Genomic DNA, 25,322 nt, shown 5'->3' on the forward strand with positions numbered 1-25,322 from the left:
TTTTGTTAGATAAATGCAATAGCCTTTCTGCATTCACACTAAGGAGAAACAAGCTCTTTTAGAACATATCGTATCTGCTCTACTCCAGCAGTCTGCCTTAAGGAAAGATTAATCCTTTCCCCAAGTGCCTCTTTCTGCCATTGACTTGAATTAAGATGTATTTCACAGCAGACCTGGGACCTCTGTCTGGATACTTGGTGCTTTCCAAATGGAAAACTTGGTGCTTATAGTAAATGTGCACAAGGGGGGTTCTGGTTTGTTGGGGCTTTCTGTGTGTTTGGGTGTATTTTTTAAGGTGGCAGACAGTGTTGTCTCAAATCTTAATGAGGATCCCAGCCATAGGGACAGGAGGCTCTCAGAGATAAAGCTGTAATTGCAGTTGTCTGCAAGGAAAGCATGGCACATGGTCAGTGAGAATTAGAACTATTGTAAAGCCACACTAGAAAAATAGTATGTCAATGCTTTAAATGCTTTCAAACATTCTTAAATAGATTCTAGCACTTCAGAATAATTGACTGCTCTCCCATATTGTACAATAATAGCCTATTTGTTTGCTTGATAATAACATCAAAATATGGGCAAATACATTTAAAAAGGGAGCTTATTTTTTCCAGACACTGGGGGAAACACTTGAATAATCTACAAGCAAAGTATTTTGCTTGTTTTACTTATTGAAAGAAAAGGGATTTTCTCTAACTTGCAGGACACCATTTGGGAGACTAAGGTTTAGTTCCTTTCACTTACTGCATGTGTACACTCAACCATCATTACCAATGAAGTGCTGCTTAGCTACTTAATAAATCTTTCCCTTCTGCTTGCTCAGAAAGTTTTTACTTAGACTACTTTAAAACCAAATGCTCGTGGTTTGTTTTGGATTGGGATGCTTTGACGGCATTTTGGTGAAAATGGATGCTTCTAAAGCTTCAGCATTAAAGCATTTTCCTTTAGGGTTAGCTAAGTTTAAGCAGTTTAACTGATTTCTTCAAGGGCTGCCAGGACAATTCAACGTGTGACATGCTGTGGCCTGGCTGTTAACACTGCTACACGTATCACATTGTTGGACTTTTCGAAGAGCCAAGTGTGGTTACTCAGCTTGTTCTCAGCAGGTGTTTGCAAATCAGTCACAGGTAAATAGGAACTCGTGTCCCAGTAGGAGCTGTGCTGCTGTACAGGAAATCTGCATCTGGGACTCCTCAGCAAAGCTGACTTTTCATCATTTCTGTTTACACAAAACTGCTGCCTTTGGATTGGTGTTCTTAACAGGCCAAAACTGAGCAGAGCTTATGAGCATTTTCTCTGTTTTTGCTTGTTTTCGTAGTAAATTCCAAAGTGATGCTACATTAGATGATGGCATCTCAGTCAGCAGATGCCAGATACTGCACCAGGAAGGGACAATGTAGGGATCACTCGTGCATGGCACTGTTTGACTGGCTCAGGGCAGAGTGAGGGCTGCTAATTACAGCTGTGCACAGCTGGAGTCAGCACCAGCTCCTTTCACTCCAGTCACACCTATCTCTGCATTTACCACAGCTGAGTGTGTGAGAAGGGATTGTTTCCCAGTCACGTTTTCTGTTCTGACTTTGCGGTTGTTTGCCAACAGACCCAATTCTGCCATGCTTAGGCCATTCTAATGAAGTGCAGACCTCGGCATAACTCAACAACCTTTCTTCAGGCTCAGATTTTAAGCAGAAAGTGCTAACAGTTTTTTTCCAATCATTATTTTTGAAGTAAATAACCAGCCTTTCCAAAAATTTCAAAGAACTGAACATGTTTGTACAGTAAAATTAAGTTCAGTAAAGGTAAAGTCAAAGCCACAAATTCCCAGAAATGGAGTTTGAGTGGTGGCTTGTACCAAGAGAACACCACCAAACAGTTCTATTTATCATAATGTTCACAACACCCTAAGAGGAAACAAATTGGGGGATGACTAAACAATTATGTATTCAAGTGGAAACATTAACGAAAAAAAGGTAACGAGAAGCCTTATTAATAAATGAAGACAATTTATTACTTCAAGTGTTAATGGTAAAAAAAATTCAGCACAGCTGTTGCATTTAAAAAAGTGAAACTACAATTAAGTACTATGTTCTAGTTCAATAAACAGATGAACCCAATGTTCTTTAAAATAGTTAAGCATTATACAGTACATCTTATGAAGACCCGTAAATTAAAGAACTACTTCTTAAATTTGGAGATTAAAAAAATTCTGCATTCACAGCTTTAGTTTCTTTTTTCTCCCACGCCCATCAGGAGTACCATCCATTTTGCGCTTCTGTGCCTGCAAGGTAAGATTTGATAGTGAGTTACTGTGATATAAAAAGGTTGTAAGCAAGCAATGTGTTTCAAAACAAAGCAGATGGAGAAGATTTACACTCTAGCAGCTTTAAAATGTGTTAAATTGCAGATGTGGCACATCTTTGCTTTTGTTTTTTATTCTCTGGAAAGAAAATAAATCTGGAAGAGCATGATTTCACAGAGGTAAAAAGTGTATAAAAGCAAATGCCATAAAGCTTCCTATTTATGAAAAGGTATTTAAAGGTTCTGTGAACAGGTCTAAGAAACTTAATAACCCATCACTATTAACCTTACTGATTTCTGCACATCTGCCAAGTAAGTTGTGCTTCTACGGTTTTGCTACAACAGCTCTAGGCAATGACCTGAACAACAAATAGAGGTAAGAAAATGGGTAAAGCTGGTATTTTATTTACAAAACTGGCCGGCATATTAGCAATACTTCTAATTTAGTCAGCAAAGAGAATTGTCAAGCATCTGTGCTGTTTTCCCAGTCTAGCTCTACAAGCCCATTTGTAAACACATCTGTGGCGATTTAGCAGATTATATAAATCAAAATGCCAAATACATCCCTGTACCTGTATAGGGTAAATCTATAGTGTACCAACCCAGTGATCCAAAACATAACAAGTTTATCTGCTCCAAAGCATGTGAGCTACACTTAAGAACCTTTTTTCCTTTATTTGACATCCACAACTGTACTAGCTGAACACCAACATGAACTTTAGGCAGCTTTTAACATTGCTCTCTTAAGTTGTCGTTGGTTTCAAATAACTTTAGATATCACTTGTCCTAGAGCTTTTTCACAGAAATGCTTTTTAAATCTTACTGAAGATGGTTTTGGTCCACGTTTCTTCTTTTCTGCCTTTTCCTTTTCTTCCAGTTCCATGTTTTCTCTTTCAATGAGAGTGATTAAAGTATTACACCTCCTTTGCAGCTCCTGCATTACACAACATATTCAATCAGTACCTTAGGCAGCCAATTACTGTAAAAATGCTCTTAGAATATTAAAAATGCTGGTGAGTAGGTAAGTGTTTCACTGGATCTTGTCAAGAGTAACAAAGAATGAAATGTTTCATGATACTTACTTACTGACTGGCTTCACAGGAATGGATTTGATCATGGATATTTGCTTTTTTAAAACGCATTTGTATTTAATTCAGTTTTGAACTTCTCCTCCCATTTTAGTTTAACTGCATTTGCCACCCATACAGTTGCTGGAAAGCTATAAAAAGGTAAAGCCTTGTTCCCAATGCACCTACCTCAGCATTTCAGCAGCAACTTAATTAAATATTAATTTCATTTAATATTGTCATAGGCATTCATGAACAAAAAAGAGCAATATATATATACCATTGCAGTTCTGGACTTGAGAAACCAATCAAATCTGAATTGCGGCGAGTTTCGGATACATTGTCTTAATTCATCATAGACATTTTCTTTATCAAATCCTAGTTTGTGAAGCATACAGATTAGAAAGCGATCCTCCTCTTCAGTGTAATTCTTCCCTTTATTAGTACCATAGGATATTCTTAGTTGGTGGAAAGGGGCTTTATATCTCCCAATCTGAACAAAACAAATAAGACCACATAAAGCTAAGAAATAGGTCAGAATTAGCATGGACGTCTTTTGTATGAAAGCAATACATCACATGAAGACAGAAAACTGGATCTTTAAGGATCTCCCATGCTAAGTCACCACAAGAAAAGGACTGTAGGTTCAGGACAGTGCAGTTATCAAAGATATCTAAACTGGCAAATTCTGGTTTAGACAGTACACAGCTTTGTAATCTTTTGACTAATGGCAGTCTTTCCCTACATTTGAAAACAGGTCAGGATTCAAAGGGCAACAATCCTTTTTAGCACAAATCCTCAGGAAATGGTAAAATCAGAGTGAGAGTGAAAAGGTACATGAGAGTTAGCACATGGTTCAGCTGCCTTCTGGTTTATTGAGTCCCACACTTATTCCCTAGAAGAGAACTAACTCAGCAAACCTGAAGAGGGGAGAAAATTCTGGTAAAATGTCTTAATTTACTACAAATCTCTTCACTACCAAATACTGCTTGGTGAAACACAGACAAGAACAAAAGCCTCCTCTGATGGGTAAGTCTAAGTGCTCTAAACAGATGTTGCTCTCTCATCTCTGTTTCTAGCTCCCTCCATCTCCTGCTATCTCTGTCTCTCTACCTACTCCCTCTATCCCTACCTGTTTCTACCTGTCTCCCTCTGTTTCTCTCTCTCTCCCCCCACTTTTCTCTCTCCATCTTTCTACCTCTCTCTCTCCCCCATCTCCTTCCCCATCTCTCTACCTCCCTCTCTCCCCCTCATCTCTTTACCCCTGTCTCTCCCACTCTCTCCATCTTCCTCCATTTCTCTCTCTCTCTCTCTCTCTCTCCCCATCCCTCTCTCTCTCCTATTTTCAGTTACATATATCCAGGAGGAGTTGTGCTCCTTCCCAAAGCCTGTACTATGTGGAGTTTGTTATACAGCACTCTGAACTGCATGCTATAATACAGAAGACTGTTACAAACGCCAGGGTACACCGTAACTCAGGCTTCTGTGGGATGGAAAAGCCACAGGAAGCATTTGCTGAGCGTTATGCAAAGAGGCCAATGTCATGCCCAAGGTATCTTCATACATCAGCAGCACTGACCAGACACGGGTCCTGCATCTCCCCTCACTGGCACCAGGAAGCAAAGCAGGAAACAAAGCAAACTCACCTTCGTATCAAGAGCCTTTTTTATGCTGATTCGTCTCTGAATTCTGGCTTCTCCTCTTTCAATCTGAGCCATGATTTTCTCTATGTCTTGGAGTTCATTGCATCTTTCCCAGAACACAGCTAAGAAAAGAACAACCGGTTAGTTTCTTATCGTGCATTGTAAAAGTCAGAGGTTTTACCTTAAAAAAGGATGTTAGCTGTTCCTTGCTTTTACCAGAGCTTACTGCTGTGTAACAACAGACATGCATTTAGCTGATAAGGAACCTTCCCTTCCTGCTACCATGTGCTGCAGTATTATAAATGCTTTTTAAGGCAGATAGATATAGGAATCTTTAGTTTAAATGAGGTGCAATACTGGTCAGAAAGATTTTTGTGTGTCAGTTTCCTTCTCATAGGAAAAAAAGCTTCTTCAAATGGAAATTGATGTAACAGAATACAGTTTTACCAAGAGAAGCAAGAGGGCAACTGAGTGGCTGAAGACAAGGAAGTGCCTAAAAGACAATTAGGTGTTTAAAGGGCTTTTGTAGAAGAGTTTTTCACATTTTCAAGCTGCTCTATACCTTTAGAAATGTAGTGCCAGGACCTTGTAGCTACACTACAGTGGAAAACATTTCCGGGACATGAAAGGTAAGTAGCCGAGTGGACTCAGGTTACAAAAACCAGTGGTCACTGTATGTTCAGTCATGATGTGTGTACTGTGTTCTGTTCTTGAGGAGGAGGAAAAGGTTAACTACCGGTTAGTAAATACAAGGAAAAGGGAAATCTCTCCAGCTAAGCATTGTTTCTCAGCATTTCGTTTTGCAAAAAATTAACAAGAACTGAAGACCCAGTTAGCTTTAGGATACAGTAAAGTAGCTCAGCAAGAGTTTACGTGTGCATTTTAGTACAGTCTTAATTACGCAGGCACTAAAGATGGTAAAAGCCAGATCAGCAGATCCAAATCCATCTGTATAATTTACCCCGAAAACCTTGAATAGCAGTGTAAGAAATTCTCAGCAGTTGCCATGCTCACAGGCAGCTCAAACAAGGCAAGCAGAGTTAGATACTCTCAGAACTGAGTACAGAATCAAGTTACCTGAATACTCAATTACTTCCTCTGGGGTTTTTCCTTCAACTTCTCGTGCTATATTTTCAATGTCATCACGGCCCCACTTCTCATTGGCTTTGATGAACTGGTTGAAATCTCTCTTATTCCAGTTAGTGAAGCCCTGTACAGCAATCAAGAGGAAACATTGCACAGAGGTCAGGATTTGTCAATCTTCAAATTTGATTCAACAGGTTTCTTTAAATTGCCTGTAACACTTCTGTCATTCCACAGTGTCAAACCTTTTCTTTCTCCGCAGTTTAATTTAGTAGAAAAACTGTTTTTATACTACAGTCACTATAGTCTCTCCATCTAAATATTGCATAATGATTAGCACTAGTTCTCTAGTTACCTAGTAATTTCTGGTAAGTTTTCAGCTGATAAATTAATCCCTCCTCCTAATATTCTCTGCATGGGATCACTTTCTAAGAAAAAAAATTGTTTAAGTGAAGCAAGCAGTGTCTACAACAGCTTTTGTTTTGTCAAAAAGTCCCCCCAAGTGCCTCACAGACACCATCAGCCATTGGTCACTCTCCCTCATGAGGACACTCAGCAGGGACACAAGTAGCACTGCTGAAGTTATGAGCTACCAAAGTAGGTTCATTTCATATTACCAATAATTTTTACAAGTAGTTGGAAGTAGCAAGTTCTGCCAGTCATGTTGTGACTTAGTCACAGCTTACTGGACTGTACTGATTCCTGACTTCTGTGATTCTGGTGTCTCCACAGTGAGCTGTTCCAGCTCATTACTATGCAAGCAAGAAATCCTGTCCTGTAATTTTTCCCCTGCCAAAATACAATGTGTAAATACAATATCCAAATAAGGCATATCAGGCATTCACCTGTTTTAAATTATTCAACTATACATGCTTGCTGATTATATACCTATTCAGCTCATACCCTCTTTTAAGGAGGGGCACTATCTACTACCAGGTATAGTTTAGGAAAACTGACCATTCAGACTCCAGGATTCACTTCCACATGGGTGTGAAACTGAGGCAGAAGATAAGCATTAAATAATGTGGAATGAAGCACGCCCAGCTCTGCAGCCAGTCTGCAAGGTCCCACAGCCTACAGCCAATCCAAGTGCACTAATTTGGTTAATGTTCTTAACCGATATCCAGACCTATGACAAACCTAATGCTAGAACTCTTTTCAGTCAGAACGAAAATTTGCAGATTTGTTAACTACAGCACATGTGAATCAGTGACCAAGAAATGTTCCCATAACACTGTAAAACACAAAACAAGCTTCAGCTGATTTCAGTCTCACTGAAGACCCAACAATACCTGGGTTAGAAGCTTCTCTTTTTCTTCTAGTTCTTCATCATTAAGAGGTTCAGCCTCATCAATCTTAAGCTGCTCTTCCTTTTGTGCTTGGGATGCATTTGGGAGATCAGGATTACGAGGTACCTGAAAGGTTTTGCACTTTGTAAAACTGAATTAACTTCTCAGAAATAATTGCTAATTGTCACTTTTTTGTTAATATGAACTACTAATTTCTTCAGCTGAACATTATTTTATTCAATTTAAATTATTGTGAAAGGCTGGAAAAGTACATCATCTCCTACTGTTGCAGTAAACTGTTCCAATGTGTGAATTTAAGAGAATCACCTAGAAGGGACTGGACCTTAAAGATCACCTCATTTCCAATGCCCTGCCATGGGCAGGGACACTGTCCACTTAGACCAGGCTGCTCAAAGCCTTGTCCAACAACCTGGCCTTGGACACTTCCAGGGATGGGACATCCACAGCTTCTCTGGGCAACCTGTGCCAGTGCCTCACCACACTCACAGTGAAGAATTTCTTCCCAATATCCCATCTAAACCTGCCCTCTGTCAGTTTAAAGCCATTCCTTTGTAAAAAGTCCCTCTCCAGCTTTCGTGTAAGCCCCCTTTAGGTACTGAAAGGCTGCAATCAGGTCATCCCAGAGCCTTTTCTTCTCCAGACTGAAAAACCCCAACTCTCAGCCTTTCCTCTTAACAGAGGTGCTCCATCCCTCTAGTGAAGGAAATTCTTCAGTTACCTTGTAACCAATTGTTTTCCTGTAGTAGAGAATCTCTTTTTCCAATAGTTCAAACAGGCGAGGAGGAAAGAACTGGAAGTCCTGTACATTTGGCTGTTTTGGAGGCCGTGGAGCCTGAAACACAAAGTTTGCATGTGGCTCCCTTTTGCATCCAGAATCTGCTTCCTTGTAAGAACTGATTTAAGTTTATGAGCAAACGAAAAGCTTTATTGTTACAAAAATGTACCGTCTTAACTTGGAGGGGGAGGGGAAAAGTCACACCATGCAAGAGACAATGACCACCACAAAGAATTCTAAAAGTAAAAGACCAGTGAGAGAAGGGGAAGAGAGGTCTTTTGGGAAGAGGAGGAGGAGGTGGCTGGGGAAAAAGTCACACATGTTTAAAGCATCAATAGGTAAGGAAAATTTACAGCTGCTTAAGTAAAAACCAGAAAAAACTTATCTTACCCTCCTAACATCTTACAAGTTTCATCCTGTTCTTACTTTTTTCTCACAGAAGTTTGTCTCCAGTAATTTGGAAATTTTTTCTAACTTTAAATAGTCTCTCCACTTTATAAAAATGAACAGAGCAGTTTTTATGACTAAAGACCAATTTTTTGCTTACAGTTTTAGCCATCTACCATGCACATTTCAACAATTTATTTCTTTTAATTAGTCAACTCACCTTGGGTGCTTTTGGTTCACTGACTCGAAGAGCCTCTCTGAAGTAAGCATCCACAGCATAATTGGCTTTTCTTTCTCTTTTAGGTGGTTCAATCCACTCTGTAAATGCCAACTATAAAAAACAAAACCCACCACCCCAAAAACCAAAAATTAAGTCTTGCAAAATCATGATTTTGCAAGCTACAAATTTTATATAAAATTAGATCTACATCTACTTCATTATGTTATAAATGTTTTTATTTAAAATATTATCATAGATGACACTGTATTTTACCCAATACCTCTTAAATAAATATGATTAAAACATGCAATTTAGTGCATTCCTCTGAAAGAAACTTAAAACATTACCTTCTGTTTTTCTCTGTAGTCTTCCCCTTCAAAATTATACACGCTAGATTCAGTATCCATAGTAAAATTCCTAAGGGAGCTTTCACCCATCTTTGAAAGTTTTTCGTTCATTTCCGCAGTCTTGGACGGGGGATACAGAAAAGAACAGTAGCCGTTTGGATGGTACTTCATTATTTAACATCTCATTCCCAGATAGAACGGGAGCCATTTTGGAAGGCACGTCATTATTAAACACCTCATTCCCAGAAAGGAGCCACTCTGCAAGGTACTTCATTTTAAAACATCCCATTGCCAGAAAGAAGAGGAGCCATTCTAGAAGGTACTTGACTATAAAACATCTTATTAACAACATCAGAAAAAACAAACATGATTGTGCAACACGAAAACCCTCCACAGCAAAACCCCTTTTCTCTCCAGCTTGGAACTGAGGTATCATCCAGAGACACACTATCTTGCCATCACATGTAAATCTACATGTGGGCTTCCCCTTTCCAAACCTTCTCACCTTCTTTGCCCCTCTTTCCAAAATGTGATCAATATCTTCATCTGTAATCTCACTGTCCTTTGAGGCAAACACATGTGTTGCTCCATGTCTGATCATTTGCAGCATTTCATCCTTTCCAAGTTTATTCAGGTTTTGATCCACCAATCTTCCTAAAGATAAAAACACTCGAGGATAGCAACTAACTAAAGAGTTTATGTTATGGAAGGGCAACACGTGATTTTTCTCCTCCTTGTATTTCCACATACAAGCTATGTATTACTGATTCCAAGCAAGTCAACCAACTTTTCTCCATCTATTAGAAAAAGGAAAGACATTCATTTTCCCGGTTTAAAGAAGAAGCTGAGTGCTTTAAAAAAACAAATCTGACTTTATCCACTTGTATGCATCTATCGCTAGGGAGGTAAGCAAAAAGTTAGCAAGGAAATACCTACTTCTACAGTAAAATAAATTTTCAAGTGGATGAGGCCTTTGCACCCTCTTTTCAGAGTTCAGCTGAGGCAAAAGCAACATTCCCACTGGTTCTTACTGGCTGATTCCACCATGGTTTACAATGGGAAAAGAGAATTGCATCCTAGACAGGAAGTGCCTTCATATACTTGCCTTGCTGGATGACTATGGAATCCAGGCGCAGTTTCATTTCCGCACGCTCCACTATCCTTTCCTCCACTGTATTATCTGTAATAAACCTGAACACCCGGACAGTCTTGGTCTGGCCAATTCTGTGCGCTCGATCCTGGCCGAAACAGTGACAAAAAGTTCAGTACTTGTCTTCCAGCATGACTCCATAATTAGGCTTAAGATTTTCTTTATTTCCAGCACACTAATTTACAAAACGGGTTACTTAAATGTTTACAGCTATCCACGGCTACCCAAAACATTACATTTTTATCTACTTTGCAAGTTTTGGGGTTTTTTGTCAGTAACATCGACAATGAGTCTGTCTCTATGTATCGTGGCTAAAAAATAGCAAGTTTTGGAGTTTTTTGTTAAATCACACAAGAGAGAAGACTTGGATGCACCTGACCTTAAGCAACCTTCTGTAAAAGCAAAGAATAAAGAAATCATCTTTGTACTGACCAAAACCTGCCTTTCTCAAAATCCTACAGTTGTGCCATGAGTAGTTCACGAAAAATACAATACCCTGCCTCTCATGACTAGGAAACATGAACCACTGTGAGAATCGGTATGCTCAAAATACACCTGTAGTGGCAGCTGGTCCTGTCTCACTTGAGCTTCTACACACCAGTTCCATCGTTATTTGAAGTAATTTTTGCTAGAGTATTTGAGACCCTACAGGTTAACTGAAGTCATTAAAGAGATTTCCAAGACTTGTCACTGAAAGGCCTCGTTTGTCCAAAAAAAAACCACTGGCAGTTTTTAAATAGCTTTGCTTTCTTAGGTGGTCACTAATCTCCTTGACATGTTTCCAGGATGGAGATGCATGCACATCTACTTTAAAAAAAATTAAAGATAGTTGCTAAAAGGAGATCCTTCAGTTACCATCACCATAGAAGCAGTTTTTGAAAAGTTTAATTCAACTTTTCTGTATTTCATTTTCAAGATCTCAGGAAAAACAGTGTAAACACGTTCACCTCCACTCCCTGCAATTGTAAAGCTTTAAAGCTTTATAGTTTTGGGACTAACAACCTAGATTTATTTCATTTTCACTTAAACAAGTAGGCTATTTTCATTAAATAACACTAAGAGGTGTAGCATACACCCAGCATTTCCCACTGCATAAAACATTTTATAACCCAAATATGAGTAAGGCCTAATGGAAACACAGTAGAAGCTGCACTTGAACTGAAAATTGGTCTTACAAATCCTACTCCTGGTGCTAAAATGGGAAAATACCAATTTATTTTGGAAGTACGCATTTCTAGCAACGTTCTCTGAGAAAGAAAAGAAAAATGAAGTTTCCATCTGGAATTTTACCATAGCCTGGAGGTCTACTTGTGGATTCCAGTCTGAATCATAGAGAATTACAACATCAGCAGTAGCCAGATTGATTCCAAGACCTCCTGCCCGTGTACTCAACATGAACACAAATTTTGAGCTGTCAGGATCGTTGAATGCATTAATGGAAGCCTAAATAAATGAGAAGAATGTATCAGTTGAACTAAATGTTTTACAAGTAGTATTTTTAAATACAACCCTTAAAATTGTGAATACCTGTCGTTCATTGTGAGGAGTTTGTCCATCCAGTCTGCAATATTCATAATTCCTCCACATACAGTAATCTTCCAAGATATCTAGGACTCTTGTCATCTGACTGAAGATTAGAACCCTTGAGCCTGTTTGGGTAAAAAGGTTTCTTATGCTTTCACCAAAACTTAAGATTTAACAAACTGCAAGTCTGCACTACCAGAAAAGGAAGGAGGGCAGTTCCATGTACTAAGAAGAAAAGTAGCTTGAATTTCAGACCCCAAACTACCATGCAGGGCTGCAGCTGCTGCTGTCACAGCATGTCCAAGCCATGTCTGTCTTACTCTGATATGTCACTGTCTAGTTAATGGCTGCCTTTTCCCTTTTGTTTTGTGTTGTACTCCTGAACAAAATGTTCCCAGACACAACAGAGTAAGATGGTAATACAAATACAAAACCATCATTGAGTATAAAGAATAAAATTTTGACGTATTTGTTTGGTTTGGATTTAAGATCTCTAGAAACAAAGTGAATTCTTCTTAAAGACTTGTCAGTTTACTTACCTGCCAAGAACAACTTAAAAAAAAAGAAGAGAAAAGTAAATGTTCAGTAATTTATGCATACATACACAACCATTTCCAGTCTACTGGAGAAATTTAAGTAAAACACAGGATATAACAAAGTTTCTACATCCTTTTGTCCTTTAGACTCAAGGGCTAATACTGAACTCTTTTGCTTAAGATGATAATTTGATTTGAGACCAGGCCAGTATTAATTACAACACTTCATCAATAAGCCTGATAGCAGAAAGAAACCAAGATCAAAAAAAGCACAGTAGCCACTGAATTGTTTGGTTTTTAATCTTGAGTTATATGGCCACAGCTGCTTGGATGATACCTAGATACAAAGTACACGTTACTTTTATGTTACTGAAGGCCGAGGTTTGGATGTGGTTTTGTTTTGCTGCAAAGTGTCCCCACTCACAAACTTACCTCCAACTCCTTTAGCAAAGCTACTTCAGTAACTTCAAAAAATAATGAGTTAAAAATTTATTCCAGAGTCAAAGACTCTGTGGCAAGTGAGTTTTATAGTAATCCATTTCAAAGCTTTGTCCCTACTATCAAATAACTTTAAAACAACTCAAGAGTTCCTCCATGTCCTCCTCAGGCGCTGCTCAAAATCACATCCAGCAAGAAACGCCGACATTTCACAAAGGATTTGACTTTAACCCTGCATGAGGACTCTGAATCTGAGATGGTCCTTCATGGCAAATCAAAGGTGTGGCTAAAATACTACATGATTATATTTCAAATAGCTAATAAGACTAGGAAAGAAAACCTAAAGCCCCAATCAAATGATATTTCTGTGGTCTCAGCTGGGATTAAAAAAAGGAAAAAAATAAAACACTTCAGCACAAAAAGCCATAATGGACTACCGATTCAAGCACGTATCATACTAGAAACCAACAATAATCCTGGCTAAAGTCTGCTGGTTTTTGCTCAGGATACACAGAAACATCACCGAACCAAAACGCTCTCAAAACAAGACATGTACCTTGTTCTTTCAATTTAGGTAGCAATTTGTCCAGAACTACCATTTTGCCACTGTTGGTGACCAAATGCATGTCTGTTGTGTAAGGTGGGCCAGGTTCTGCTCCATCAAAGAGGTAAGGGTGATTGCAGCATTTCCGCAGCTGCATCAGGATGTTCAACAGTCTCATCTTGTCCAGCTTCCCAGCCGAGTTCAGGATATCTATGTCCTTCATCAAGATTCGGGTATACCTACAGCAAAGAAAGGAAAAAACCTTCTGGTCATTAAAATGAAGTTGGTCTGTTTTTAAGCAACAAATGTTGTCAAAATCTCACCCTCCCCTCATTTCATCAGGTAAATCTTCTTGACATGCATGGTTCTGTCATCATAGCAGTGTCACAAAGAAATAGGCATAAACTGGGAGTACATCAGAGAGAATTAAACCAAGTTCCACACAACCTTCAAGTCACAGACAGCACATTCCTTCTGAGCCTTAACCACAGCCCAGTCAAGCATGTGCATTAATTACCATTCTCGCTGCATTTTGCTGAGGCCCACATAAATTTTAACTTCCTTCTTTGGAGGCAAGCTTTTCTCCACATCAGCCTTGATGCGACGGAGAAGGAATGGTCGTAGCACCTGGAAGAGGTTCGTCATGAAATGCATTTTGGAAACTGAAACACTCAGCAGGTCAATAGACAAAACACAGAGCAGATATTCTCTATTACAGATACCAGATCTATTATTAGACAATCTGAGAAAGCAACCTATATGGAGAGATTACTTGCTGTACATGGGATATACATGTGCTTTCTCTGGAAGACTCAAAGATTAGGTCAAAATCATCTTTCATATGGTTCTGTGTCCTTTGACTTAATTTTACTTGACTGAAAATTTCTGGAATAATCTCTTTTATCCTAACAGTCTATCATAAGCATTAGAAGAATTGTTTAGGATTTAACTTAGGTAAAAGTAACACTTGTACAAAAGGCAGAAGGACTCACCATATGAAGGCGCTCCACCAGTTTTTGATCCCCTAGACAGTTGTTTGTATCAAACCATGAATCAAAATCCTGTATCAACAAAATCATCAGTTTGTCAGAGCCTTCCTTTCAAGGTGCAATGGCATCACAATGGTGAACAAACACAACTCTTATATAGCCAGTAAGTAAAAGAACAAATGACCCTATTTGGACTATTTTTCTGAAAAGCTCTGTAACACAAACACTTCTAACTGTCAATCTATCATTTATCAGTAACTGACATCCCTAACTATATATATCCAGGTCTATTTTCAAATCTGGAAAACCAGCAAAATTAATTTGATTAGCAGAAATGAAGACTTACTTCAGCTGAGTTAAAGACATCTGGCAAAAGGAAGTTTAGAAGGGCCCAGAGTTCATGTAAGTTGTTCTGAAGTGGAGTTCCAGTTAATAGCAGCCGGTTGGTAGTCTTGAATTCCCTCACAATTTCTGATAACTGAAGGACATTGAGACATGAGCAAATATAAAAACATTACTAGTCCCCACACCACCACCTAATAACCCACACAAATCTCTTTTTCAGTGTAAAATAAATTACCTTTGATTTTTCATTTTTAATCCTGTGGGCTTCATCTATAACAAGGTATCTCCAGTTGAACTTTTTGAATACTGACTTCTCTTTGATAAGCATTTCATATGATGTTACACAGACATCCCATTCTCCAGGCAACAACACATCTCTCACAAAGGCAGCCTAGATAACAAAGTGACAGCTAGTTACTGAGGCTTTGTCAAATTAAAGCAAAAAGAACACAGTAGCACTGTTACAGTTTCCTATTTTAAGTCTCATGAGGTTTTGTTGGTCTACACAGTGTCCTGCCTTCATAAAAGGAGAAGCAAATCTTTGAACAAGAAATTATGAACATAAAGTGATGAAGCAATAGCTGGGCAACACACACATGAATTCTAAGCTGGTTATATCCCAACTAGGCAGCATTGTAGATCTTAAACCACTACAAATCCAAGTAATATCCTTCCCAGGGAAAGAATGGGAAAGAACAGCAAGATCACATGCTGGATTTCCACTACAAATCCAAGTAATATCCTCCCCAGGGAAAGAATGGGAAAGAACAGCAAGATCACATGCTGGATTTACACAGGAATACACAGGAAAAACCACCACATCCAAACTTACTCTCTGGTCTTTGTCACCGATCAAACAAACTGCTCGAAGTGTTGGTACCCATCTCTTGAACTCATTCATCCAGTTCTGCAGAGTGGACTTAGGAACTAACACCATGTGAGGTCCAGGAATGTTTCTGTAGTGTTTCATGTAGCCAAGAAGAGAAATTGTTTGCAGTGTCTTCCCAAGACCCTGTAAGACACATTAATGTGTTAGAAAAAAGAAAACCTCTCAGAAAACACCTTTAAGAAAACCCAAGAGTGAGCTTCGAGTACAGCATGGAAGGCACAGCAGCCTGAACAAATGAGGGAGATACAAAAAGGGGTTATCAAAGGCTTGGTTAGGAAAGGCTTGGATGGCTTCCCACATTTCATTAAAACAAAGTAGCAAGAGTAACATTTTCAAACCTTGGACTATAAAGTTAGAATTTTGCCTTACCTTTCAAGTAAGACACCTTGTTAAAAGTACAAGGAAGCATTATTTCCTAAAACTTTGTTTTGTAGACCATGGTGTATGCAGGTTATTTAGAGGTCAAATTTTACAAATTGGATTTAGGTGTTCTCTTAAACTTGAAATAAAGTGAATAATGAATTTTTAATTTATTCAATTAATTATGCATTAATATTAATGATGCCATCACCATAATATTATATATTATTAGTGCTTTATAATAGTAAATAAGTTCTTAATTCATTTTTAAAAGGAGGCTTCCACAGGCCAGCAATGACATCAGTTCCTGTGAGGAGAGAACCAAACAAGTGTAAAAAACTGCATATGTCAAAGAATAAAACAAATACTGAGCTTCTGGTAAAACATGGTGTCTTCAACATATAATTTTAACTAAAACAAAACTGAGGAAAACCTGAAAAATCAGATAATTCCTATAATTTAAGTAATTAAAAATATTATTCAAATTCACAGGAATTAAAAACCCTAAACACCATCAGCAGAAGTCATATTTTGTTCTAAAATTTGAGTCTTTGTCTTCAAAGACTACCAAAATCCACCTGGTACAAGATGTGGAAAAGTGCTTATAAGCTGTGTGAAAAGCATTAATAACTTCAAAACAATAAATACCTAAAAATAAACCAAAAATATTTAATAATATTTGATCTCTTCAACACAAGATGGATTTTGGAATACCACAAATCCAAGGACTCAAAGCTTCCCAAGTGTTTTCATTAAAACAAGCCTGCTCCACTTAGCCAAAAAAAAATCCTCTATTCGTAAGCATGCATGTTTAAGAAAATCCTTGATGTATTTAAAAGTGAAGCATGTTACTAAACAGTAATTTAAACTCCTTTGTCTCTAACTTATCTTTAAGTTTTATAATACAGAAATTACAAGATATGGGAAATGCAATACGCTGAAATTAATTTGATTTTAGATTTTTGTTTCTTCTTTTCTACTCTGTATGAAAAAGAGATACATCTAAACTTATTAAGGGGACAAAAACATCTGCCTATGAAACTACTACAATTTCTTCTGCATTCATCCCTTGTCTTTTGAGGGAAAAGATTAAAAACAGAAGCAAAAGCTACTATGGCCAGTGCCAACTGAAATGCCCATGGTCATGGGGTATGAGAAATTTTAACACAGCTCCCTAGCTACATCTATCTTTGCACTGTTTTTCCCAGAAAATTCCCACTGGTGTAGCTGTTCTGTGGAGATTACTCCATATAGGATACTCATATCCTGCCATCTACATGTGGCCCTAGCAACAGGAAGTGTTTCCACATTTGCTACTCTTTTCATATATGACACTCTACTCACAAGGGCAGCTTGAGAATACCATAACACAACACCTGCAGTTTAGAGAGAAAGAAAAGAGGACGTGTCATTTTGTGGAACAACTCCCCTCCACCAGCTTCATGTTCCTAAAGGTTGACAGATTCCCTTTCCATATGTCTATTTTTGAAATCTGCCTGCACAATTTATTAAAAGTGAGATACCTTTGACATTTTTAAAATTAGTGACTTTAAACACATAAGAAAAATAAGATTTAGCAAATTATGTATTGCATTTTGTGTTATTAAAACTCCCATATATATATACACACAGCTAGACTAAAATGGCATTGTACTGCATGTGTTCTTAAGTGATCCTAAACATGGGCTCTGTGCATACCATTTCATCTGCCAGGATGCCATTGATGCCATTTTCATACAGAGAAATGAGCCAGTTCAGTCCTCGGATCTGGTAATCACGCAGCTTTCCCCATTTCACATCTAAAAGACATCAAAGAATAGACTAAAAGATATACAAAAACTGAGGAAAGAGTTTCACCACCTCTTGTCTGCTAATTGACAGTGATTACCAAAGCTACAGAACAACATCAAGTAATAAATTCATGTAATAAATTCAAGGACAATGCAGAGTGGAGACAGCAACATGCTAATTTTGTTTCTGCAAGCTGCTGCAACAGCTTTGTTTTCTGCAAGAACCCAAAGCACATGGAAATTCTAACTCTATCACCACTGTCCAAATCAGAACACAGTCAAGCATTAAAGCAGAATACTGAATTCCATTAAATGAACTGGAAGCTGTTAGGTGATGTTAATTATACCAGAACATAGGTGAGATATGTAAAAATTATAAGATGACAGACTTAATAACTCTTTTCTATTAACTGAAATATAGCAACTGGATTTCTAAGGGACAAGACGCACTGGACCATCCTGCTAGCCTAACTGAAAATAAGCAGTTCCTCAATAATACATTTTGTACCATTAGATTGATGCTGGATATTTCCCCCCCACCCCTCCTGTCCCGCCAAATTATTTCATCATCCTTGTGGAACATGAAAATCAAGTTCATTCTAAACATTTTGAAGAAAAAGAAGAGGCGCAAGAAAAAAAAAAAAAAAGGAAACACACATGATGGAGATTCTTCAAATCGAGTGCAGACATTCGTTGTCTTGGAGCTTTCTGTTAACAGCTCCTCATCCTCTTCCTGCTCTGTTCTACGGTGCCGATAGCTGGAAAAGTCCAAGAAAGTAGTGTCTGGATAAACTGAAAAGACATCAGCTTGCTGCGAAATAAATCTAATGTACATTAATGGATATATTGCAATACAGAATGCGAACACCCAAAGAAATTTCTAGCAAGATTCTTCATTAGAATTCATGTTCAGCAGGCTCAAATATCAGCCCAAAGTGACTGGAAAGGGATCAATGTGTGCACCAGTACTGGCCTTTAACTGTAAGACAGGGAACAACACTGCATTTAAGTTCTGCTGCAGCTGCCAAACACTGGAGCCCTACAAGCTGCAATGAAGGCAATCCAAATTTCTAGACTTACAATTTTCAAGCTGCTGCAAGGTGTTGCATACTGACGTTCTTCACAAGCTCTTAAAATTTAGACGGCTGCTTTACTTTTCTGCCCCTGCTTTTTTTCATGCTGGAAAGCTTTAGCATCAACACAAATCTCTTGTAACTCCTTGAATTCTTAAGCAACCCTCAACTTACAGGTAGGCAGTTGAAAAAAAAGCATACACACTGACAAAGGACAAAAAACTTAGCAAGTTTAACTTCCACTTTTAAAGTACAATAAAATCTTAATTATAGTACAAGTTGGCCTATGTGTCATCACTCACTCGCCAGCTGACAGTAAATTCTGTTTCTCGTCCTTCTTTATTCGTGGACGTCCAGGTTTCATTTTTAAAGGTGAAGTTGGAGTTTTCTGAGCAGCAGGCTGAATGAAATGAGCAAAGAGCTCAGTCTGCTTCAACAGATACTCAAATCTGTTTGCTCTGTCTGTTTGCTGGTGACAAGGGAAAATTAAGTGGAACAAGTGTGAGACATTCCAGTATGTATTCATTCAAAAGAAAAAGCAAACAAATACTTTTAAAATATAGATTCACATTACTTTATACACATCACTACAACACCAAAGAAGAGATGAGTAACATCAATATACCTGCTGCTGACAGACTCAATACTTTTTTGGGGCCAAGGCTCATCTTTGCTATGCAGCAAGATCAAAGCTGCAAGACAGATCTGTGCCAAGACTGAAATCTGACTTTGGCACAAAGATTGCACAGGTCTCACTAAATAAGAGTCCCCTTAACAACTTTCTCCAATCAAAAGTGATAGTCCCGCTCCCAAAAATTTCCCCCACCTATCACACAAGAGATTCTTCATTGTACTCATTCATCTCTCACCAAACTGGCAACGACTGCTCCCTACTGCACCGGTGACCTGCCTGCTCAGTGAGATACAGAACCTCCCTGGGCTGTCAGATAAGCAACAGAGCTGGCATCAGAGGGCAGTGAGGGCAGAGCAGCTCATAGCCACAAGCCAGAACATCTATTTCAGTAGCACAGACCTTAGATATGCCCAGCCTAACTCATCAGGCTACCCCCTTTGATAGGAGTTGCTGCTTCTGCTGCACAAGAAAGATTACAGCAGACAGTATTAGTATTGAAAGGTTCAGCTTCTTAGAGACAGGTTCCATTTGGAATCAACACACCTTGCCAAGGCCACACCAAAACTTTGAACAGACAAACAAGCCAAAAACAGCTCCAAGGCTAACAGTAACCACTCTGACATTCTGCCAGCTATCACAGCACAACCTGGTATTTAGCAACTTGCAGCACAGCTACAGGAAGTCAGCTTTCTTAGTAAAAAGGAACATATGTTCCAGGGTTCTGCAAGAGCAATTGCAGCTCTGTGAGTGTTTTCCTCCTTAGAGCAAATAGATCCTGCACTATGGAAGAGACAGGAAGACAAAGTGTTAGAGAATAAAGAGACCACGAAAGAGACCTTGATGTACCACAGAGGACTCAGACTCACTCTAAGTGTGTTTTAAGCTTGAACGACACAGCTACAATCCACATCCACTAAAAGTAAGTTTTCCTGTCTATTCTTCATAGGTTTTGTTTGCTTACTTTGCAAGAGTTTCTGAGGTTTAAACTAGGTAAGATCTCACTACTATCCATATTGCACACCCTTATTTTTAAGTTCTTTTTTTACTGGCTGTACAAAAGAGAAGTAGAAGAAATGCAAACTGCATTGCAGAAGGTTCCTTGTTCTAAAATTTTAGTGAGGAATCTTCTGCAAGTTTTGGCTCTGCACACACATCTCCACACTTGCTTTAACTGCACTTAAGGATGTTCCTTTAAGGCACTAACAAACATTATCTGTGCCTTTTAGACAGGACACAGAAAAGAACAGGCTGTACTCTGCAACCCTGAGCTATCCCTATACCAACAGAGACACTTTTCCCATTTCCTTTTTCAGCGCATCTCTAAAACACAATTGCCCTTGTTATTGTGTCTGTCTAGAGACTAAAGGAGACAATTCCAAGTTCACTTCCTTCAGTGTGCCAGAAAGTAGCACAAAGAAACATGCAGAAGATGACTGGGTTATTTTCAGTGGCAAGAAACACAGGAAGCAGCAAATTATAAGAATCAGTTTCACTTTCCTATGAAGAAATTCCACATGGAGTCACAGACACTGGAATTACAAACAGGAAGAAAGGCAAACAGGGAGGAAGAGAGAGAGAAACTGTGATGAGATAGTGAGGAATGGGCGACTCCATCTCTTACATTGTAAAAACTAAAAAGACCCTATATTATTAAAAAAAAAAAAAGGAAAATAGCAAATTTTCTCCTTTCTAACCCGTGAAGCACAGAATCACTCCCATCTTCAAAAACCTGAGGTCTCTAATTAAAGCTTCACAAAGACATTCCTAGACAACCTTTCCATTTCTGACTGAGAAGCTGAATGCTCAACTCTTTATAATCCCTTTTGCCTACAGGATGGACTGCTCTACAGGTAACTTTAAAATGCTGGAAAGGAGAAGGGTCCAAGGAGCGTTTTTCTGGATTTTTTTTTTTGTTTCAAGCTACTTAAATATTTTTTAATACCTAGACAAAGCTTTAGAAATCCAGTTAAGATATTTCAAACAAGCAAACGGAAACTCAAATCTATTTTAAATAAGTGCATAAGTACTGAATAGCTGTACATAGTCCTAAATATTACATACCATTTTCTCTTCATACGTAGGATCTGTTTCCTGGATTTCTTTTTGTTTCGCCAGAGATGCATCATCAAAAGACTCCTGAAGTGAAAAAAATTAAACAGAAGTATTTCTGAAAAAGAGAAGATACCCATGTGAAGGAGAATAAGCTTGTTTCACATTGTATCAAAGCAGCAAAAGCTGGCTGTGGCACCTGATGTGGATAGATAGTAGTCAGCTCTCTATTATTTCCTATACAATTACCTGGAGATAGATCAAAGATCCCTGCCACAGGGTGAGGGACAGAGCTGAGTCTCTGTAATCCGATTTAGCTCCATCATTAAAGCAGCACATCAACGTGAATGAGGGAGACAGCTGTGGTCCAGGAGCTCAGCATGCCACCTCCAGGGTGCTGAGCCAACCCCTCCTGAAGCTGGCTCGGGGCAGACTATGAGAGCACCAGCTCCAGGCCTGAGGCGAGGGTAAATTCAAGGTTTTTGCCAGATTGCCCTGGTCCCTCATCATTCTGCATCAAAGGAACAAATCTAAGCAAGGACTGCAGTTTTGTCCTGAAAGCTGAGGAAGAACTTAGGAAACAGTATTTTTCCCCTATGTAGTTTACTAAATCAAATAATGTTTATTGCCCATGGTACTACTAACAACAGAAAAACCAGCTGGCTGGGAGAGGGCAGTCCTCCCTCATTCTCTTCCTGCCAAATCCTTAACATACTGCCTTCAATTACTCTTTCAGATCAGGGCTTTTTTATCCTTGTCTTTTCTGTCATTAGGTTAACTCTTTCCACATAATCTCCCATATGTATTTTTATCTTCTGTTGCTAAAACTAAAAGCAGTGAGATGATCCTTCCCTGATAAACAATGCTAAGGTAACATTACAAAATAACTCTTAAAGGATGAGAAAATGAAACAAATGAAATGCTTTCAAGTGTTTATTAACCATCTGTTTAACTGAGCCAAGTAGGAATGGAGCTAAATTCAATCTTTACTGGCCAATACAGAACAAAGAAACAGCAAAAGTAAGAATCAAATGAAACAAAGGCTGGCAAGAAACGGGATGTTTGTCGGTGGGCATTTCCTCACAAACCTCTGGCAGGTGAGACATGTATAAACAGAAAAATCCTAACACAAATGTTTCATTCAGTCAAAATATAAAGAACTGAGCATAAGAAGTTATGGCTAAAGCTCTTCTGAAGTCATAACCAAATCCTCTTACTCATCCCTCACTGGACTGAGCCAACACCCATCGAGCACAAGCAGAGGACCGTTGGAACTTCTGTTTGAACTTCCCCTTTCTCCTGCACCGCCAAACCTGGAAAGTGGAGCAGCACAGCCATCAAAGCTCATCATCTGCTGCGCAGATGACAAAGCCCTGCAGTTTAGCTGGAGACCAGGGAAAGCAGTCTTTCCGATGCTCACGACTATCAAGAAGGCATTCCAACTCCAACTTCACTGTATGCCAGGAAATCCTTTCTCAAGGTAAAAAAAGAACTTGGCAGCACAGAGAGCCCTCGCACACAGGCGCCTCGAGAGCAAGGGTTTCTCAGCCTCCACACGCTAAACTCCAGCCCGGAATTGCCCTATTTCTGCAGGTTCGAGCAAGAATTATTTCCCACAGTGCTTTGGCTACTTGCTCATCCGAAGAACATGGCAATTGCAAATTTATTTAGATCAAGTAGGTTGGACAGCCCAGCGTGACCCAGAGTACAAAACACCCAGCGCTGAAAGCAGGACCGACCAGTTTCCTGCTATCATTAAAGAAACAATGCTGCGATAGAATTAGCATCTCCAGGCAATCACTTCCAACCCCTTGAAATTTCTGGAATATACGCACCTGTTGCCAAAACAACCCCTCCACCAACCCTCACACCGTCTTTCGCCCCCCAACAACAACAACAACAAAAAGGAAAAAAAAAAAAAAGAGAAAAGTTTTGAAGCACTTCAGCAGAAGAGCATCGCTCGTGCTTTTTAGACGCCGGGCTGGCTCGCCGCTGGAGCAGGAAGCGCAAAGGCTGGGCAGGGTCTCGGGGAGCCAGGAGCGGAGGGAAAGCCTGCGGGTGCGCGGGGGGCTCCGCCGCCCCGTTTGGAAAACAAATACGCGGCGTGACCCGGCCGCAGCGCCTCCTTCCCCGTGTCCCGGCGGCAGGAAGAGCACGACTCCCGGGCCCCCTGCGCCGCGAGGAGGGGGCGCGGAGGGATGGGACACCCCCCCCCCCCCCCAGACACCCCCACCCCACCGGGCCGCGCTCCCGGCGGGAGGGAGGGCAGAAGAGACGGCGGCGGAGCCGGAGCGCGGCCCGGCTTTGCCAGGTGCGGCCCCGCGGCCGCTCCTCCATTGTCTCCCGCGGCCCCACGCGGCCCGGGGTGTCCCACCTGCCGCCGGGGAGTGGGGGGCCCCGCCGGCCCAAGCCGACTCACCTCCATCTTGATGTCGCCCCCGGCCAGGCCGGCGGCGCAGGGCGGCCCCGTCCCCACGGCCTCGCCGGTGGTGGCGCCCGGTGGCAGCGGCGGCGCGGGCGGCTCGTCCGGCTGCGGCGGCGGCTGCCCGGCGGACATGATCCCCGCCGCGAGGAAACGGCGCTCCGCCGAGGCTCGGGCTGGCGGCCGGCGGGCTACGGGCAGGGGCGGGCGGCAGCCGGAATCCCGGCGGAGGAGGAGGAAGAGGCGGCGGCGGCCTGCGGACCCGGTTCCCGGAGCGCGGCCGGCGGAGGGAACGAGGCCCGGCCCGGCCCGTCCCGGCGGGAGCCGCCAACCAGCGCGCAAGTCGCGCCGCGAGCCCGCGCTCGCGAGACTTCCCCCCTCGCGCGGCGGGGACGGCGGGGAGCGAGCAGCGTGCGCCGCCGCCGCTGGGGGCGCTGTGGGGCCCGCCCGGTCCGCACGCGGAGCGCCCGGGAAGCAGCCGTCTGGGATCTGCCGGGACCCCACCGAGCCCGCGGCGGCTGCTGAGGCCGGGCAGGGGGCGGAAGTCGTCTCTGTAACTGCGGGGTCCTCACATCCCCGTGACTCAGGGCCGTACAGGAGAGATCAGGTCAAGCCTGGGCAGGCATCAGGTTTCATACCCTGCGTAAGATCATAGCGTATCCTGAGTTGGAAGGTCATCGAGTTCAACTCCTGGCCTTGCACAGGACATCCTGAAGAGTCACACCCTGTGCCTGAGAGCATCGTCCAAACACTTCTTGAGCTCTGTCAGGCTGCTGCTGTGACCACTCCCCTGAGTAGCCTGTTCCAGTGCCCAGCCTCCCTCTGAGGGGAAGAACTTTTTCCTGACATCCAGCCTAAACCTCCCCAGTACAACTTCAGGCCATTGCCTCGGGGTCCTGTCACTTTCACCACAGAGAAGAGATCAGTGCCTGGCCCTCCTCTTCCCCTCACGAGCAAGCTGTAACTGCGATGAGGTCTCCCCTCAGTCTCCTCCAGGCTGAACAGAACAAGTCACCTCAGCTGCTCCTCATACAGCTTCCCCTCAGGGACCTTCACCATCTTCAATCCCCTCCAGGAAGGGCTCAGGAATCAGCCGAGGAGGCGAAGCCATGCTCTGGGTGAAGCCCAGCAGCAGCCCTGCTGTGCCACCTCATGGCTCCGGCACCTCCAGGTGGAAGCAGCAGTGGTGCGTGATTAAAGCAGGTGTCAGCAATGTGCTGTACAGCAAGTTACTGATGAGGCAGTTTCAGGTTGCTGCATGGGTTCCTCACCTCTCCATGAGTTCTGGGTAGAGGGGCTTGAGCAGTCACGAAAAGGGTGTCACAGAGCCACCCTCTCAAGTCCCCTTGCTCAGGTTGATGGAGCCAGACCAAGTTTGTAGGTACAGAAGTACAGTTTTGTAACCACCTGAATACAACACAGTGTCTGCTCCCAGCTTGAAGCATCATG

General features: G+C 41.1%; 1 protein-coding gene across 1 annotated transcript; it reads right to left on the reverse strand.

Moving 5' to 3' along the window:
• Nucleotides 1-1,983: 1,983 nt before the first annotated feature.
• Nucleotides 1,984-24,187, reverse strand: SMARCA5 (SWI/SNF related, matrix associated, actin dependent regulator of chromatin, subfamily a, member 5). Its single transcript, XM_042051935.1, has 24 exons — nt 23,871-24,187; nt 21,464-21,538; nt 19,071-19,237; nt 18,353-18,453; nt 17,604-17,704; nt 15,489-15,668; nt 14,892-15,047; nt 14,658-14,789; nt 14,315-14,383; nt 13,840-13,949; nt 13,335-13,561; nt 11,808-11,929; nt 11,571-11,723; nt 10,236-10,368; nt 9,636-9,784; nt 9,131-9,250; nt 8,784-8,894; nt 8,120-8,233; nt 7,384-7,506; nt 6,086-6,218; nt 5,012-5,130; nt 3,646-3,858; nt 3,122-3,232; nt 1,984-2,278 (listed from the first exon to the last, which is right to left on the reverse strand). Exons 1-24 carry the CDS (start codon nt 24,006-24,008, stop codon nt 2,213-2,215), a joined length of 3,123 nt encoding a protein of 1,040 aa, XP_041907869.1. The 5' UTR covers nt 24,009-24,187; the 3' UTR covers nt 1,984-2,212.
• Nucleotides 24,188-25,322: the final 1,135 nt, after the last annotated feature.

This window comes from Corvus kubaryi, unplaced genomic scaffold (genome assembly GCF_017639235.1).
Source record: "Corvus kubaryi isolate FWS band 111438036 unplaced genomic scaffold, C.kubaryi_AGA036_p1.0 77, whole genome shotgun sequence".
NCBI classification, from domain to species: domain Eukaryota; kingdom Metazoa; phylum Chordata; class Aves; order Passeriformes; family Corvidae; genus Corvus; species Corvus kubaryi.